Raw genomic sequence first — 19,305 nt, 5'->3', positions numbered from 1 at the left:
TTAATGGAGTGAATGATTTAATATATTTAATATGAGTACTGGGGTATCTTATAGTAATAATAAAGCTCTTAGGGTGAGTGATATGTAAAGCGTGAAGAACTACAACTTCTCTCCACTAATATTAACAATATTATAGTAATTGTGGTCGGGGAACCGCTCGAGTTCGATGTAGTCCATTTCAGTGTGCAGTAATTTGTCAAGCATATTAATTATTTCCCCAAATAAGGGACGCTCATGCGGATCCTGAGACCAGCAGTAGTACATAATATTGTAAAGCTCTCTACGACAGTGTTCGGGCTTTTCCAGGCGGTATCCATCCCTTACCTGTACCAGAAGTAAACAATTAATTTTATTTTCACTTTAGATTATAAAAAATATATTTTCTGTACACACCTTCCTCATAACATCGGCAGCAGATATGCCGGGGTAAGGCGTCGAGCCCAGTGTTACAATTTCCCACATTAAAATACCAAAGCTCCATATATCTGATTTGATGGAGAATATATTATCGTAAAGTGATTCGGTAGCCATCCATCTGAAAAAATATGGATTTATGAAATCATTACTTTAAAAACATATTTATATACTTAATATATGTACATATCCAACTCCTAATTAAATCATAGCACGCAGATCAACATAAGACCTAGCTATACAAAATGTAAGCAATTAATATTCTAAGGAGAAGCTAAGCTCGGCTTTTTCGTATTATAATACCACACAGAAGCTATTTCGATATCGATTCAAATTGTGTTTGGCAGAAAATATAAAATTTAGTTCTAAGAAAATATTAAATGCAGTTTTTTGTTTATAGCTGTTATAGCAGCTCTATTATCAGCTGACGATAGTTTGGTATTTCAGTAAAATACTAGATTTTTGTCCATTCTCAGGGTGTAAAAATATGTAGTTTTCTAGTTTCGACAGTACTCATATCGAAATAGAAGAATATTGAATTATTCTGCAAAACATCATATTTTGATGAGGCAACAATGAGTCCGTGCACAGTTCATCCACTAATTAAATAATATAAATTATCTCCGGATTTCAACTATACCTTATTGGTAGCTTTCCTTCGCTTTTTCTTTCGTAAATCTTTGATGTTATTATATCTCGCGCAAATCCGAAATCAGCCACTTTGCATGTATGATCTTCTGAGATGAGAATATTCCGAGCGGCTAAGTCCCGATGAATAATCTATAATAAAATACAAAATTTTATTGTTTTTATGTTCTGGCGGAGTAATAAAACTTCTAAGCTGTATTATACGCCGACATATATAAATGCATATACAATTTACATATACATATACAATATCATTAAGTCTTTCCATATTTGTAGTGGGTTTTTTAGGTATGATATGGCTATACTCACACCGCGTGCTGTCAAATAATCCATTCCCTTCGCAATTTGATACATAAAAGAAGTTAAGTCACATGATGTCAATATATTCGATTTTCCGTGTGTATTCCCATAGTGTCTGAAAAAATATACAATAGACAAAAAAAAAATATGGTTATTACAAAAAAAACAAACAAGTAAACACTCCAACCAAATGTTCATGTAACAGATTTTTTTCTAGAGATTTCATGAAATAAACAACGAAGAACGTATCAAAATAAAATTAAATTGAAATATTCTTAAAGAATATTTTAACATACTCAAGTGATGCCAAAAATATGTTGATTGATGATTTGTTCATGTTAATATGTTGATTTTTCCTATTGGTTATAACAATGATCCGATCTAATCAAGATTCGGCAGTCTCGTAGATATGGTCATTATCTATAACTTTGCGTTTTGAACTTTCTCGTATCTTGTGGATGCCACAGATTTTCGTCCTTTGTGGGGGCTGAAGGGGGCGGGGCGAATTGGTTGGTTTGTCTAGTTCTTATTGTCTCTGAGAACTAGGCGCTGGCACAATCGACTCGGCTTTTGATGCTGATCAAGAATACATATACTTTATAGGGTCGGAAACGCTTTCTTCTAGAAGTTCCTGGGGGAACTACACTGGGCATATGATTCATAAATTTGTTCTTACCTTTCGGCCCTTGAGTTGCGTAAATATGATTGTAACTTCCCGCGATTAACGTACTCAATTATTACAAAAGTCGGATCTTTATCTGTGCAGCATCCTATAAGCTGAACTACATTGACATGGGGCTCCAGGGACTTCATTACCTTAAAATAATACGGAAAAAATCAGTTTATGAGTGAGAGAAATTAACGATTAATGTATGTACATATGGATGCTTCATTCATCTTTAATAAATATTACGGTACTGTTACTGCTTTTAAATCCCATATTGAGTTTTTTTAGGAAGTATAGTCTACACAAAACTATAAATTATTTTAAAAAATATAGTTCGCCAGCAAATTTCGGCAACATTATTAACATAAAGAACAATCCTAACTCTAAAATGGTCACACCCGCGCCAAAAAAGTGACAAACTCCGGAAGTGTCAATGCGCATGTTGCATTTTCGCAATGAGATTGATAAGGCGAAAGCGGATCTCTGCAAAAGGAGAGGATGCTACGGGAATCAGTTCAGTTCACGTAGTGTTGATATTTCTAAAACTTATCAGCACATTGTTTATATGAAAAATATATTTTCTTAGCCGTCACTCGGTGCTGCTTCATAACAAGTCACACTAACAAATTTTGAATTTGCCGCTCTCAATATCTCAATAACATAGCACTTAACATAACAGGGGCTTCTCCTAACATATTCAGACCAGGGTCCCCGTTTCATTCATGACCTTGCCGTCCATTTAACTCAGGCCGCGAACAATACGTGTCGAATTTGTTTCTAAAGTTGTTGATATGTCACCCCACCAAAAAATATCCACATATAATCGTGTATCAATACAAGTCGTCTGCACGGTGTTGTAAAAGAGTTTTGATTTGGTGCAATGAAGTCGTTTCTGGGCGGTAGCGTCAGGCTTAAAATAGTTTGGTTTTTCAGCATTGAGTAGTTTTTGGGCAGAAATGTTCATAAGGGAAATAATCTGCGGAAGCAGATCCTTTGCACGGAAATTAAATTTATATCCTGGAAAAGCTTAAAACATATGTTTCCTCTGCGATTGCATACATTTTTTGTAAGTATGTCTACATATAAAGCTGTGAACATATATATAACTTTCCAATACAAAATGTAAACAAACAAATGCACTACACATGCAAAATTTTGATATTTTTTTACCACCCAAATACACCCCAGGAAAAATGGGGGAAAAATATCGATATTTAATAATACCGACAGAGGGTCGTCGCCACATCCTGTCGGCATTTAAATACCTAATCGGCGGAAATGTTTAAAATGTTGAGCAATGATGAATGGCAGATTGCTCTCGTGAAGGAGAGGAAAGACCGACCACCCAATACCAATATTTCTTCTACAGTCACTCTGCTGAAATAATAAAATTGGGGAGATTCAAATTATGTTCATTTTATCCCAAAGATGATAGTATATACATATGTATATTTTTATAGAATTTCAGTTTTTTTTGCTCACAGCTGTAATCCGCTTCTCTTATTACCTCGATATTTCAGTCAGATACTAGATTTTTGCCATTTTAACGGTTCAAAAATACGTACGTACGTTCTCGTTTTGCTGGCCCTTTTTTGAGCGCTGTATAGGGCTTAAAGTCGAAATTTTATCAAATATTTTCGGTTTGTAAAACGGATTTTTCATCCATCCATGATAATACATGTTTTTTACTTGCTTACACAACAAGCAATATGTAATGCACTTTAGAGTTTCCATACACTTAGCGCGTCGACATTTCTGATTTGTTTAAGGCCATTTTACAATTAAAAATAGTCAAATAATTATATTTTGGGTCTGCAAATGGCGTACGGATCAGAATTTAAGAATTAGACGAGCAAGAAAAGAAGTCTAACTTCGAGGTCGAAAGAAGGCTTTGTGCAATGTTACAAGTACCTATTGCCAATGGCCAAAATATCATTATACCTTCTGTACAAATACGGGTGTACAAATACAAGCACGTCTTATACATACTGTAATTGTTCTTACCTCTAACTCGGACAATAGATCTTTTCGATCAACTTCTGTGGCGCTTTCCTTCAAGGTTTTTACGGCAACCGTTGTAATTCCTTCAAAACCTACAAAAAATATATTTACGAATGTAATAGTTTAAACATATTTACATTTATTTAATAGTGGTCAAAACGAAAATACGGTACGACTGATACGAAAAAACCGAAATAATAGAGAATCTACTACTCATATCTACTAGTTTGCAGTAAAGATCGTATATCGATTTACATACGTTACTATGTACATAGTACATATACTTTTAAGGTTGTCTAGGATATAAAACTACATACCATTGATGTCAGTGGCTTCACAGCGCCAAACTTGCCCAAAAGCACCTTCGCCCAGTATATTGAAGAACTTCAATCGGTACCGTGGGAATTCCCAACGATCACTGACCAAACCACTTTCCATCGTCGCTGAACTGCCTCCCGACATAACACTTACTGGCATTAAGTTGTCTACCGGGTCAGCTATGCCGCAAGCAGGTCCGACAACAGAAGCATCACCAATATTTGTCATATTAGTTGATAATTGCGATGTCGCCTATAATAAAACTCGATTAATAATTGTCCATAGAAATACGTGTATGTAGTGTTAGATAAAATGTTGTCATCGACGGTATTTTTGGTGAAAAGTGTCGAGGAAATGTTGTTAATATCGTCGTCTATAAATTTGTTGGCACATGAAAGCTCGATAAAATTTTACTTTAGTCTATTTATAATATTATATGCATGTAGTTAAAATGATTGAAAACTTCTTTTATGACACGTTTAAACATCATAAACAATTATATCTGTATATATTTTTGTACCTTTTCTCAGCTTCCTATGAATTGGTATGGTAGTATATAGTGGAATAGTGGAAAAGTGGAATAGTATATAATAATTTGTTTCTTGTAAACTAAAAATAAATTAAAAAATTAATCAATAATTTTTGGTACCAATTTTAGCAATGTAGCCTGAGGATCGGTTTAAAAATTATGTTAAGATAGCATCAGAGCTGCAGCAACGTTTTGCAAAAGAAATTTCAGCTCGAAGTATACAGCGTCCTCTAAAGGAAAAAGGCTTTAAAGAAAGCTCGCTTAAATTGGTCTAAAGAAAAATCAAATTTGGGTAAATCTGGGCCACGAATCATTTTCTCGGATTAGTCCAAATTAAATCGCATTGGAGCTGGTAGATCCCGCACAGTTGACCACAGAAGAGAGGAATGCTATTCCAAAGTGCATATTTGTTTGTCGCTATTTCGCTTTGTCGCTGAGATCTATGCGCTCATCGGACGGACAGACAGACATGGCTAAATCAACTCGGCTATTGATGCTGATCTAGAATATATATACTTTATGGGGCCGGAAACGCTTCCTTCTGGGTGTTACACATATCCAGTTTCACCACAAATCTAATATACACCTATACTCTTCGAGTACTGGGTATAACAATAAAAATAACAATGTGTCCCTACGTAAATCAATATTCCGATCGATGAATTACGAAAAGAATTGGTTAGTACCAAAAAACTTAAAATTTTAGTCGGTACTCACAATTGTCGTAATCGGTTGGTCCAGCTCCCAAGCAACATAGCGATTGGCAAACGCGACTGGTCCTTGCCACTGTTGCATTACCATTGAATTTCGACCATCATCAGTCAGCGGGGTTATTGGTTGACTTTGATTAGATTTCTTCGCCAGCTCCTCCTTTTCTTTTGATTTCTTGAGGGTTTTACTAATAGCACAAAAACGATGCCGGCAAATGTATCCGATGAAGACAGAAATGGTTGCGATGAAACCGCAAATAGTAACAACAATAGGAATGGTGGTTGACTTGATTGAAAAAATGGTTATGCTATTCCCACTCCCATCGTTCAGCGTCTTTGTCAAGGACTCCTCTGACCTTGTGGAAGTATTGACGGCTATGGGGGTAAGTTTAGTACGACTTTTCTCCGTCGATGAACTTAAAATCGTGGGCGCCGTTGGTCCGTTTTTGACCTCAGATCTAGCTACTGTTCCATCATTTGGGCTCGGATAACGTGGATAAAAGTTACCGAAGGGCAGCTCCTTAAATATACCACCGTTACTTCCATGAGGTCCAGGCGTGAAATTAAAGGTTGCTCGATTATTTGGCAGCGCATTCCTGATAGATTGAACGCCGGGTAGTTGATCAAATGATGGTAGAAACTGCGAAATGTTCTGTACCACATTTGAGATAGACGTCTGAGGTCGATAGCCGTACATATTCTCCCGCTGACCCAATATGTTAATGAAAACTTCATTTTTCGCTGTGTAGCGTCCATCAGAGACAGTTATATATATGAGAAAGTTCTGGCCGGCCTGCAAATAAAAAAGCATATCCCAAATGAATTTATGGAAATTTGTACAATTTCTGCATCCTGAGACACTGCTCAGCAGTCAGCAGGATGAAAAACAGCCACTTGGGTGTTCACCGACACTTGGTACGGGGAACTGTATCACGTTTTAGGCTGGAATTATAGCTATAAAACTGCCATAAACGTTGTACTTATATACCTATACTTATATATTATAAAAGTAGATAAATTTTTCTGTGTACGACTGTATTCAGATAAAAAAGTAAAAACTCTTTAGGACTTTTTAGTAGTTTCAAAATTGCTATTGGCTTATAACAATGATCATCGGTTGTACTTCAGTAAGTCTTCAAGTTAAAGAAAATATACGTACATATGTAACTTATTAAAAGCCTTTGGTAATTTTACTTACACGGCCCATCAGGCTTTCATTAAGATAGATAACACCAGTTTGTGAATCAATATGAAATGGCAGTTTCTCCGGTGTGCTGGCACCTACGTCACTTCCTTGTGGAGAAAGAAAACGCGGTTCAATACCAAATAGCAACTCATCGCCATCGGGATCTTCGGCCCGGACACGATCAATTATTTGGCCAACTTTTTCTGCTTCTGAAATCCGCCAGTTTCGCTCACGCACATACAAAATAGGAGGTGCATTTTGATCATGTGCCTCAGCTGCAAGGAAAAAAGAAAAATATAAATATAAAAGGAGCAAAAGGCCGAAGCTTTTGATACCCTTGCACTGATTCGTACAAAAAAAAATTCTTTTTTTCCCAGTCGTGGTGTCAATAGAAGTCCTGCATCTGAATTGACATTCCCAGCTACTGTCTAGTAAGCTCTTTAAATGTCCTGAAACGTCTGTCATTATACCAAAATTTTCTTTCTACATCAAAGTTTTTCTTATGTTGTTTTGTTCCTATTACTACAAAAACAAACATCGAAAGATCTATAATATAATAGATATATTGTATGAAGTATTTCATTATTTAAAAATATTTAAATAAATAAATATTTAACAGCTCCTGATAATGCTAAAATTTGCTTGTCTACATATTCAAAGAATAGAAAATTGAATTCAGGAGATGACAAAATTCTGTATCTGTTATTGTCCTTTGAATATTTGGGAGAAACAGTGGAAGTATTACATACATATGGACCAGAAAGTTAGCTTGAATAATTTTCAAACTTATCAGTATAAACCATAATGTTAGTGCCATTTCAAGACATAATTTTATTTATATTCTTAAAGTTTGGCGCACCTGCACACCACCGGAATTACTGGAAATCCTTGATTCAAATTTACAAAAGTATAGGGTACACAAAAAGTAGGAATACCTCAGCATTAAGAAATATTCACGGTCATGTCATGGCAAAAAAAAAGCGAAAATCCCGCCCACAGAAAACTTGGACTGTTGTTGAATTTCAAGAGCAAGACAATTGGTTTTGCTCCCCATTTGTAGTGTGGTCATTTTATTGTTTTGTCAGCCAAATATTAAATGAGCGTATTGACCCCCAGTAGTATTCACATTACCCGAAATACATATATATGTCCATATGTACATATATCGGAATGTCTATCCGTTGGTCTGTTTATTTTTGAACTTTCTGGATCAGTGAAAGTTGCTTAAATACGTCTTTACAGATAATAAATGTATTCACGAGCATAAACATAATTATCAAAAGGCCATGCAAATTTTACAAGTAAATCACAGAGTACAGTAGAAATTGTCTTGTCTAACGGATCTCTAACCTATTTTTCTATAAAATTTCTTATCAAAATAAATGTATCTTACCTATGGATATTAGAGACAAAACTCCAGTTGTAGCTATCAATATGGCAAAGGACAAATTTCTCCTACATGAGAGATTGGTTTTTTTACAGAGTTTCGACCGGCTCTGGTGATTGTGAATGTGGCCATGCTGAAATTCCATTGCGAAGTTTTCTGTTTTCTAGATGTCTAAAAGACGTGGGACAAGATGATATAATTTATCAGTTCACAGCACTCTTAAATTCACATGTTTTTCAGTGCGTTTGAGTGTGTAAAACGGAACAAGCAAAATATTATTTTTTTTTGGATTGGTGACGATAACAAAAGGAATGAACAATTTTTAGGAGAGTACCATGGCCGCGAAGTTTTACGGCTGAAGCTGTTATAAAGCACAAGAGGATAGATAGCATACGTAGTATACATATGTAGGCACATACATACATACATACATACATATGTATGTATTCTTAAGCATCATGAACAGCCAAGTCGATGTAGATAGCCATATCCGGAACGAATTCTTTTATTTAAATATTTCAGGCAAGGGCAAAAATCATATTTGGCTTGAAGAAAATACATACATATGTACATATGTACATGTACGCTAAATAAATGGGGTCCGCGATTTCTCTTTTTAACTTAGGCAGCATCGGGTGCATGTCGCAATCGAAGCGCAGTATGAATGTACTACTACATATATGTATATGTGTGTATACTTATGTAATTATGTACAGCACAAAATTTTGTCATTGAATTATTATTATTATTTATGTGTATATCATATTTATATACATACATATATGTACATACATACATATATAAGGGTGAGAGGGGAAAGAAAGCACAGAGTACATACATACATATATGTGTGTACATATGTATACAAATATTTGTTAGGAGTTTTTCGAATTAATTCAATCCAAAATGATACAATTGATCCGCATTGTCTCTTAATCACATGCTGCCACTCACAAAAAGTTCATATGTACATTTACATGTGTATGTATGTAAGTATATAGAAATACGTGTTTCGATTCTTGATAGCTCAAAGCATGTCGCATTGGCATGCTCTGAAAGTAATAATCTTTATTTTCATAGTCATGCAAACCATAGGGGTTAGTACTTTAATATTTGGGTGGGTACTATTCTATGAGGAATTCCCCATTGCACACAAAAACTCTAACTGCTATTCACAAAACTTTCTCGGGCTCCGTATTACTTAATGCCAGTGAGGGCCATGGGCGAACGGTCCGTTTGACAACTCGGTACACTGAAGAACTGTCTGTCCAGTCTAGCGTCAATAGCTTCACGGACTCTCAAACCAAAAACTTGTTTTGTCTTAAAAAGCAACGAACTTTGCTTCTCTCTTCTGGCTCTCTCTGCTCAATTTCTCTCTTTCTCACAAAATTTGTTTTGGAACGCAAGCCATCATGGTTATATAGGTATGTACATTAGTGCTTTAACAGATATGAACAACCTTTCTCGTAGATGTGCTAGTTCGTAAAAAGCAAACTTACCAAAAGAATTTGCTGCGGCAGCTCCCAAAACTCTTCGTCTTTGCGAGATGGCAGCTTCGGTGGAAAGCTTCACCTTGCGGAAAGCTGCTTCATACCTAAGAGATCAGTCAAAATTAAAACCACTGAGCCATGTAAAGCCTGTGGCTTCCACAATCTGTCTCACATTCAATCTCCAATCGGCAAACACCATATCGTACATTTTTTTGAATTATTTCGGCTGTTCAACTTCCAAATTGTAAATTCAATTTTAACATTGAAATTGATGGTAGTATTTCCCAAAGCTAGTTTCAGTGGTAGTTTTTTTCCCCAAAAAAATGCCTAATAATTTGACTGGAATTCACTGTTTACCATTTCCTTTTCAAGTTACGAGGAAGTCGGCTATGGGAGATGCTTTGCCACCCACCCTGTATGGGATTGGGCACTTTAACCGTGCTGTTGAGATAGTTGTCCATGCCTTCAGTCCGCTGCCTTTCCCTGCCTGAGATTACTCTCAGTTTGCGTTTGGGAAGTGCAAGAGTCTAATTTTTTTTTAATTTTGTGTTTGTTCTTTGATTTGATTGTTTTATTATTTTTTATCCCACGAGGTGCAGAGAAAGGAAACGGCGGCAACCGAAGACCTGGGGTCTAATCCAGAAAGTTCGTTTGCGACATGTTCGGTGTATGAGCTGACACATCTATGTACATATATACTGTATAATGGTTTTATCATGCATCAAGCAATTATTTTATAGGCTTTTTAACAATAGGATGGATATTTTAATTTATCGACAATGCCTATGAAAATGGAAATAAAGATATCGGGAATTATCGAATGCTTCTGGTACTTATTTGATTACTTCAGACAAAGCTGAGTTACATTTCGGACCGAAAATGATGTACGGTTTTTTGGGGAGTATTTATATTTTAAACTTGTTGGTAGGGTAGAGACACTCGGATATGAACATGTATATAGCGTATTGCATGTATAACTTAAACATAAACAAATATTTAAGATACGTATAATAATTGATATAATGATAGTAATAATCTTATAATAATCAATCAAAGCAGATGTCTGTTTTCCGAAAGGACGTTATCGACGCGGTCGATTTCAGTAGCAGCGTTACCAACGACAACGGAAACAAATACCAAAACAAACCAAAAGCACTGACAATATTATTTTTTTAACGTTTTTGGTTCTTGCCACATCTCCGATAATAAAGTGTACATATATACTTTTTATACCAGATACTCAAAAAGATTAAAGGGGTATATTAGATTAGTGGTGAAAATGGATGCGTGTAACGTCCAGAAGGAAACGTTTCCGACCCCATAAAGTATATATGTATATTAATGATCAGCACAATAGCCGAGTCGATAGATCCATGTCTGTCTGGCCGTCTGTCCGTCCGTTTGTTCGTCCGTCCGTCTGGTTTGACGCCTAGTTCTCAGAGACTATAAGAGCTAGAGCAACAAAAGTTTTTATCCAGACTCCTGTGATATCACACTGAACCAAGTTTATTTCTTTTCCATGCCCCCACAAATGACGAAAATTGTGGCATCCCATATCCCATCCCAATTGAGAATACCCATATCTTATAGAATGCTGAATCTAAATCAGATTGGATCATTATTATAGCCAAACGGATCAGACGGCTCAAATGGTTCAAATATATATGTATAACGTTATAATACATATGTACATATATACATATATATATACTAGGGGGCAAGCCTCGTGGACACTCTCTTCTCTCGCGCACCAACCTCGTCAAACTTGCTTAGGCAAAAATAAAATGGCCTCGATGGAATGCGATCTACCAAGAATGGATAGATATTAGTCTCAAATTTCACCGCAATAGTACTAACTACATCTAATAAACATATTACGGATGACAGTTTCAAAAGCAATCAAAAAAATACCCTCGATGGATACCCTCAAGAATTTACGTGTCAGTCATTTATATCTGTGAGATTTATTTTGATCTATGAAATACCTTTTTATGTACGCGATACATTTTCATCTGTGAAAATAAAAATTCGGGCGACGACGGCGACAAAGACGATGAGGACCCAAACTTTTGTATAAAATAGAGAGAAAACAAAAATTTTCCGCACCTTTTTGCGATTCATCGAGTTTTAGTTTTCATAATGATACGACCGGCACTTAGTTCAATTTAAAGAACACCAATAGAGATCATTTATTGTGTAATACTCGGTAGAAAGCTCTCCTCCGGCAGACGACGCGTACATTGAGCGACAAAAAGTGTGTGCGTCTGGCGCACATTGCAAATATATTTGTTCCTTTTGGCGATAAAAATGATCCGATCTGATCCAGATTCAGAAATCTGATAGATATGGTCATTCTCTATGATTGTGCGTTTTTAGTTTTCTCGAATCTTCAATATTTTGGATGGCACAAATATTCGTTCTTTGTGGGGGCGGAAGGGGGAGTGACTAAATTTTGAAATATGCGTTTTATAGGAAGATTTATAGCCTTAATAGTCTCTGAGATATGAGAAAATTTTGAGCGAGAGAGAATGAAATTGTTTTCTTGATTCTGTCTATAATAAATATACAATCTAATTCATATTTTTAACTCTAAAAGATATACTCATCCTCTACGATTCTGCGTTTTCTGTTTTCTCGTATCTTTGAAATTGTGGATGCCACAGATTTTCGCCCTTTGTGGGGGCGGAAGTGGGCGGGGCGAAGTTTTGAAACATACATACTTGTTACAGTGACATATCACAGAAATCCGGATATAAAATGTTGTTGCTCTAGCTTTTATAGTCTTTGAGCACTAGGCGCTTATAGGGACGGACAGACAGACAGGGCTCAATCGACTCGGCTATTGATGCTGAATATATATATAATATATATATATATAATATAATATATATAATATGCTAAAATATATATATTTTATGGGGTCGGAAACGATTCCTTCTGGACGTTACACACATCCATTTTCACCACAAATCTAATATACCCCTATACTCATATTGAGTATCGGATATACAAAATTTGATGAATCTTTTGTACTAAGCATAGAGCTAAAAAAATTCTATCGAATCGACTATAGGTATTAATTATTTGGTCTCGTTTGGTTTTCAACGAAATGTCCACATATTCTTATATAATGGAAAACAGAGGCAGAGTCTATATAGCCTGGAACGAGCAAGTAGGAAATAGTAGAAACATATACACACGAGTACTGCGTCTCAATTAAGTATATCGATTAAAGTATTAAAGCTGAATAATCATTCCGCAGGTGAATCTACTCCGTTAGCTAAGGATTGTAAGCTCGATCAGGCTCCCAAGCCACTGGGAGCGATTTCATAGCGGAAGTCGCTGAATCAAAGACCAACTGATATGCCTTAATCGATGGCGAAATCTCTTCATGAGATGGCCGAGTAGTTTAATATTAGCCGAGTAAAAAAAATTATCTTCCGTTCTAGTACAGACAAAAACATTGACAACTCCATAATGAACTTATATTTAAAAAAAAAAAGCCTAAGACAAATAAAGAAATAAACTTAGAAAAAAGAAGGCCTGTTTCTCAGTTTTCATATTATTTATTATTCGTATCACATTAATAAGAGCAAAAGTTATATAGTCAAGAATACTCTCAAAATCGAGAACCAAATATTCAATATTTATTTTAAATGTATTTGTGGAATATTTGATTAGTTGACTGATAAGCTTTCAAGCAAGTATATACATATGTATGTGTGAGTTTACATTAATGCAATAAGAATTCATTCGAATTTAATAGCACAGATAAGACAGCTCCAATATGAATTGTACAACCAAAATCTACAAGCGTCAGTTGTTTCGAGTATCGCTTTCAATGAACTCATAGTGATTTCGTCTTTTTCTTTTTACTATGTTAAACTAAATCCCTGCCATAAGTACTATCGCAAGCAAAACAAGTTTTATTGCTAAACGCATTGTTTTTTTTTTAAGAAAGTACGAACAAAATCAAAAACTGTAAGTGAATATATAATATAAGAGCCACAAATTCATTTTCCTTGCCTAGAAGTTAGCCTTCTCTTCTTTTTAAAGCTTTGTACAGGGTTTTATGATTTTAATCAGATGATCTCACCGTAGAATACAATGCATATTTATGTATGTATATATTCTTGAAGAAAACTAAATCATACTCAGCTGTGAAAAATGAAATATGAAATCTTTTCTTAGACCCAGTTTTGTTGAGCACCCAGTATGTACATAAGTTGGAACCTCCAACATGGAATAACTATAACATATGACTTCGTCTTTCTGTACTTTTAATGGTATATATTCTTTGATTCTTGTAAGAAAGAATAAATTTAACGTATATTGTTCCTTGTAACCTACTTTGAGTTTGAAAGAGTGTGCGAATCATGGGAAGTCGCACCAATGGAACATTTTGTTCTTCATTCCGGCTATAATGATCCGATCGCAAGCAGATTCTGTCATCAGTTAGATGAGAAACTTCTTTATAATTCTGCTTTTTCGATTTCTTGTATTTTCAATATTGTAGCTGAAGCAGAATTTTGCGAACTAAGGATTAACTGTTTTTATGATTACTAAAAATATTATTTTTTCCTTTTTCAGTAAAGAAGACTAAATGTAACGGATTTACTGGCTATTACTAATGCATACTCACTTGGAACATTAACACGTACATTAAGAAATGATGATTGAGACATCAATATATCGTACTAATTGTGTACCTCTAGTAATGATTACGCTACTTATAATTGACCATCGACTGATCGTTGTGGATTCTAGAGTTCAAGCACTTCCCAAAGCAATGGAGAATAAATATTTGATACGTGAACTTTCGAAGGAAACCCCTGAACAAATGAATATACCAGTTGATCACGAGCAGATCGTCCGATTGCCATCAAACTCTTTACTCAAATACACATCCTACAAGGATGTCGCTATTTTGCACTTCCGTGTTCCACCGGATTCTCGGGCTGCTTATTTTACCTTTAAAGCATTTGAGGAATCAAAAAATGCCTTTAGTTAGTACAAAAGACATTAGAAATGTCATATCATAATAACGTACTCATACTTTTCAGAACGAAAGTGTAAAGCTAAAGATGTTACGTTACATTTGAAGGCAAGCAGCTACCCAGTTATTAGTCCTGAAAATATAACATTTCCGAAGAACTTTTTCAGCCCTGAGCAAAGGTATGATACAATTTAAAATTTAAAAAAATAAAGAAAATTCGAATTGTGTACCTCTAAATCTAATTTTTTCGGTGATGATTTTGTATTAATTTTGAAGAAACAAGAAAAGCAAAAACACATAATTATAGAGAATTTCATATCCACCAAATTTCCGAATTCAGATCGGATCATAATTATAGCCAGAAAGAACAAATGAAGTTGTTCGCGGCCCTTGTCTCTGACCATAACGTTAAACGTCATACAAAAAGTTAGGATAGATAGGTGGCATTACTAGTATTCGATTTGAACAGATTCTGTGAAATAAAGCACGAAACATCGGAATATATCTTATGTACTCTGTAGAAGGTTTGGTCCGATTGCTAAGCGCAGCTTCTCTCGGCATACATAAGCATGAACACAACGAAGTTAGAGCGAGCTTCGAGATAACGCTTAGCAGAGAAAGCAAGTGCAAAGCTTAAAAAAACATAAGCATAAAACGTACAGGGAACTTCCACATGATCCTAATGGTCGGCACAAAAGATCAATATACATATCAATAATACCTTGTAATAATAGTTTGACTTCCTTTCTTGTGGTTTTGATTGTTATTCCAATTTTTTTTCAGGTTCAAAGTTCATAGCCTACAATTCCAGTCCAATGATTTACAACAACGTATTGATATACAGGGTCCTCACATAGGTAACTGGTTTGCAGTCGCATTTGTCAGTTGGACAGATCCCAATAATGATCGCATTGAGCAACAAGGTAATAAAATTAAAATTTTTAAATTAGTAATTCAAATGTATACATGTGTATGTATGTACTATAAGTCATTCAGTCAAAGGTATCAACTTTTTTTAAATGAACAAATTTCTTTTAAGATTATATCGCTTAAATATGTACCGTAACTGCAGTAAAAATGTTCCATTATGAGCTGCAATTTTCCTTCCGGTGGAACGTTCGAGGATTTTATGGATTTTGAGTCCAACGTTTTTGTTTTATAAATTCTTCGCTTAAAGGTTTGATGTTTGATATCCAGGGTATTACTAAAATCGTTATTTTTTTCAATTTATAAATTCTTCGCTTAGAGGTTTGATGTATAGTGTATTTGTATTTTTTCGCTCAGAAAATACTATGTTGTATCAATGATATTTCCCACGATATTCGATTAAGCTCTCTCTGATGTCAATGTAGCTGCTTTTCGGGTTTCTAATACAGAAAAAATGCTGGGTGGATAGATTGGTATATCAGATTCATGATTAATGCTTACTCTAATGAACAGTAAGCAAACGGTAAGGTTGTTGAATAAGCTTCCCTGTAGAGTCCCGGCATCTAATACTTTTTCGAGAAAAATACACTTTTTCATTGATTTGGAACTAAGTCTATCAGAAAATGTATGTCTGATTCCAGGATTTTTTTACTGTTAAATACTCCTTTTATTTAAACTTATTAAAATAAGAAAAAGTGATCTTTTTCGGAATTTTTAGGCATTTGTATGGTAATGTTTTCCTTTACTATCTTCTCCTATAAGAATTTCTAATTCGCGTACGTTTGCTACCACATGTTTATTGCTATCATAATGAAAACTAGAACTTGATGAACTTCATGAAGTGCTAGCGAATCGAAAAAAAACGTTTTTGCAAATTTTTGTTTTCTCTCTTTATGTAGATATATTATATGAAGCTATTGGGAATCTTTTTCAACCTGCTAATCATTTAAATCTATGCTCTTTGGAATCGAGTTAATAGGACTTTAGGTTTTAGGACTCTCATCGTTCTGTTTTCCCCATATTCTTGAATAAACGGCATATCTAGGGTATTACTAAAATTGCATCGTTCTTTTTTTCCATTTATTCAGGCCTCGCTGCCTCATGCGACTCGTTGTTGCTGGCTGAGTTGTCTGTGACGCGCTTCCGCCCGATTAGCGTAAATAATGGTCAAGTACATAATGGCAATCTAACGAACTATGATATTGCTCAAGAAGGCGATGAGGACGAAAGACTTTCTCTGCACGGCACTCAAAATCAACTACAACAGCTAAGTATAAAAACCAAAAGAAATGCTCAACTTCAAAACTTCACTCACAATAACCCCACATCCGGGTCGAAGAGCGATGAGCACAAACTCCACGACAGTGGTAGAAGCAACGATGCAACAACCGGAAACAATGAAATTACTTACAAATTCTATGTGCCTGACAACGTTGGCGTTGCCACGGCTCGTATCTCATTCTTAAAAGTGTGCGTACATTGTCCAGACGTTGGTTTTTATGTCCAAGCAAATGCATACCCACAGAAAAATATTGAATACAGCGAGGACGAACAAAACAAGATCCATATTACGGTCATCCGGGCAAATCAAACGAAGGAAATCTCAATTCAGTTTTGTGTGCAGCCGAGCACATGGCACTATGCCAAGCTAAAATTTGTTGGCAAAGCGGAACAAGCAAAGTATGGGGCAGGAAAAAAAAAAATACTGACTAAAGGTGATGAAGAAACCGATCCCTTTTCAGAAACAGAGCGTAGTTTGTTGAAAAAGCTCATAGATAATTCAAAATTGGATGTGCCGGAAAATGTATCGTATTCTATCAAAATTGATTTTCATCTCCCAGAGCCAATTAGCGTTTTAAAGAGAAAAAATATGCAAGGTGATAAAGATACTAATAGCTTTAACGCATGGAGTCCGACGCGCTTTCGTAACATGAACTTCTACTCACTGCTGCGGCAAACATATCGCGAGTTCTTTATGTTTGATTATGATCTCAAACCAGATGAAAATGGCACTGTACCTGCCGTCCTTAACTTAACGACAGAATCAGCTTCAGGATTCTCATTTGACCTCGGCGAAGTAAATGATATTGGAGGCACACTGACATTCGCCGTGTCTATGAAGCATGCTCTCCATACAAATACCGAAGTAAAGTTGCTTCCCCCGAAACTTTCGCCAGCCTCTGAGCGTGGGGGCATACTAGCTGAAAAACTTATAAGCGATCCAAATGATACTGTACTGCCAAAATTCAATAATCACAGCATACAAATAATTGTTTGTATGCAATTGGGCGAACCCGGAGTTCCCACATGGCCGGATAAATGCCGCTACGGACAGCATCTGAGACACGCGTCTAAAATAGTGAACAACACGGATAGTGTTGGCCTAATTCATGTTCCCTTTCCTGAAAGTGGACGATGGTATGTTTATACTTGATTACAATCATGAAACTTTTTTTTACAGTATACAATTTTGTGTCTAGGTATGTGACCATGGGACTCTACTGCCATGGAGCAGAAACGGCACGTGGTACATTAATCGATAATATCAAGGAGTTCGTTGGCCATCATAAAAACCTCCTGATGGAAATGCGCCCTCCGTGTCCCTGTGCTAGTGCTGCTAAAGAATACGATGCCTGTATAAAATCGCCAGATTGCTTAGCTGGAATGAATGAAACGGAGACATTCAAAGTGAAGGAATGTTTGATGGACTATCAATGCACTTCCAACTACGACATGACAGGGTTATTCAAAATACACCACAAAACTGCGATGGAGGAACATATTGAAGACAATAACTGTAACACTTCAGTGGTGTTTTCCGTGTCATCAAGCCCTTGTGTGGGAGGAAGTTGCGGTCACTTTGGCCGCTGTTATCACTATATGTCCGGTGGCTTTGTTTTTTCCACATGCGTATGCATGAAGGGATATCGGGGTTGGGACTGTACCGAAGATTCCCAGGTTCCTACAAATATGTCCATCTTACTTGCATCCTTGTTACTAACTTTAAGTAACTTAATCTTCGTTCCGAGCATTTACGTCGCTCTAAGTCGCCGCTACTTTACAGAAGGCATAATTTATTTTTTTGCAATGTTTTTTTCGACTTTCTATCATGCCTGCGATTCGGGCGAAGATGAGTATAGTTTTTGTCTGGTAAAAATTGGTGTTTTACAATTTTGCGATTTCTATTGTGGACTTTTGGCTATCTGGGTAACACTTGTAGCTATGGCCGACGTCCGACAACAGTTTGCGTCTCCTTTACATATGTTTGGTGCTATTCTACTAGCATTCGGAACAGAGCTTAATAAACAGAGCCTTTGGGTTTTCCTCGCACCAGCCTTGACAGGAATCTGCCTAATTTCGACCAGCTGGGGCTTTCGCTGTGCCAAAACTCGCAAAATGTTCCCGTCTCGCCGCTACTTGACAGTTTGGCTGCCTTTTGGGATTTGCCTTGTTTGTGTAGGCTTGGTGTGCTATGCTTTTCTGCAAACAAAGCAAAATTATCACATTGTTCACTCAATCTGGCATATAGTTATGGCATTAAGCATTTTATGTTTACTACCTTCCCGAAGTACGGCGAAATGCTAGAATTTTTAGACTACCTGGATAGACTAAGGAATTATGTTTAAATGTAACTGTTGATGTTAAATACAAAAAATATCCCATTGAAAGACGCATTCTTATTATTTAATAATATAACATTCGGTCGTGATGAATATGGCTTTTTACCATTAA

The 19,305-nt window shown here is 35.9% G+C and overlaps 2 protein-coding genes across 6 annotated transcripts; one reads left to right on the top strand and one right to left on the bottom strand.

The window, feature by feature from the left end:
- Window positions 1-9: 9 nt before the first annotated feature.
- On the bottom strand, window positions 10-9,460 carry LOC108156267 (tyrosine kinase receptor Cad96Ca). Its single transcript, XM_017287635.2, has 11 exons — window positions 9,266-9,460; window positions 8,167-8,331; window positions 6,786-7,048; window positions 5,595-6,380; window positions 4,348-4,600; window positions 4,034-4,122; window positions 2,039-2,178; window positions 1,372-1,477; window positions 1,055-1,194; window positions 394-535; window positions 10-324 (listed from the first exon to the last, which is right to left on the bottom strand). Exons 2-11 carry the CDS (start codon window positions 8,303-8,305, stop codon window positions 100-102), a joined length of 2,283 nt encoding a protein of 760 aa, XP_017143124.1. The 5' UTR covers window positions 8,306-8,331; window positions 9,266-9,460; the 3' UTR covers window positions 10-99.
- LOC108156266 lies at window positions 2,797-19,241 on the top strand. 5 transcript variants are annotated; one of them, XM_017287632.2, is made up of 6 exons: window positions 2,797-3,095; window positions 14,241-14,656; window positions 14,714-14,825; window positions 15,430-15,569; window positions 16,662-17,991; window positions 18,054-19,241. In XM_017287632.2, the coding sequence occupies exons 2-6, from the start codon at window positions 14,320-14,322 to the stop codon at window positions 19,156-19,158; spliced, it is 3,024 nt and encodes a 1,007-aa protein (XP_017143121.1). In that variant the 5' UTR covers window positions 2,797-3,095; window positions 14,241-14,319; the 3' UTR covers window positions 19,159-19,241. The 5 variants fall into 5 exon arrangements, with proteins under 5 accessions (XP_017143121.1, XP_033244537.1, XP_017143120.1 ...); XM_033388646.1 differs by lacking the exon at window positions 2,797-3,095 and adding an exon at window positions 13,350-13,366; XM_017287631.2 differs by lacking the exon at window positions 2,797-3,095 and adding an exon at window positions 13,415-13,631.
- The last annotated feature ends 64 nt before the right edge of the window (window positions 19,242-19,305 follow it).

This window comes from Drosophila miranda, chromosome 2, assembly GCF_003369915.1.
Source record: "Drosophila miranda strain MSH22 chromosome 2, D.miranda_PacBio2.1, whole genome shotgun sequence".
NCBI lineage: Eukaryota > Metazoa > Arthropoda > Insecta > Diptera > Drosophilidae > Drosophila > Drosophila miranda.
Note: the sequence above shows the minus strand (reverse complement) of the source record. Positions and strands in the feature narration are given on the sequence as shown.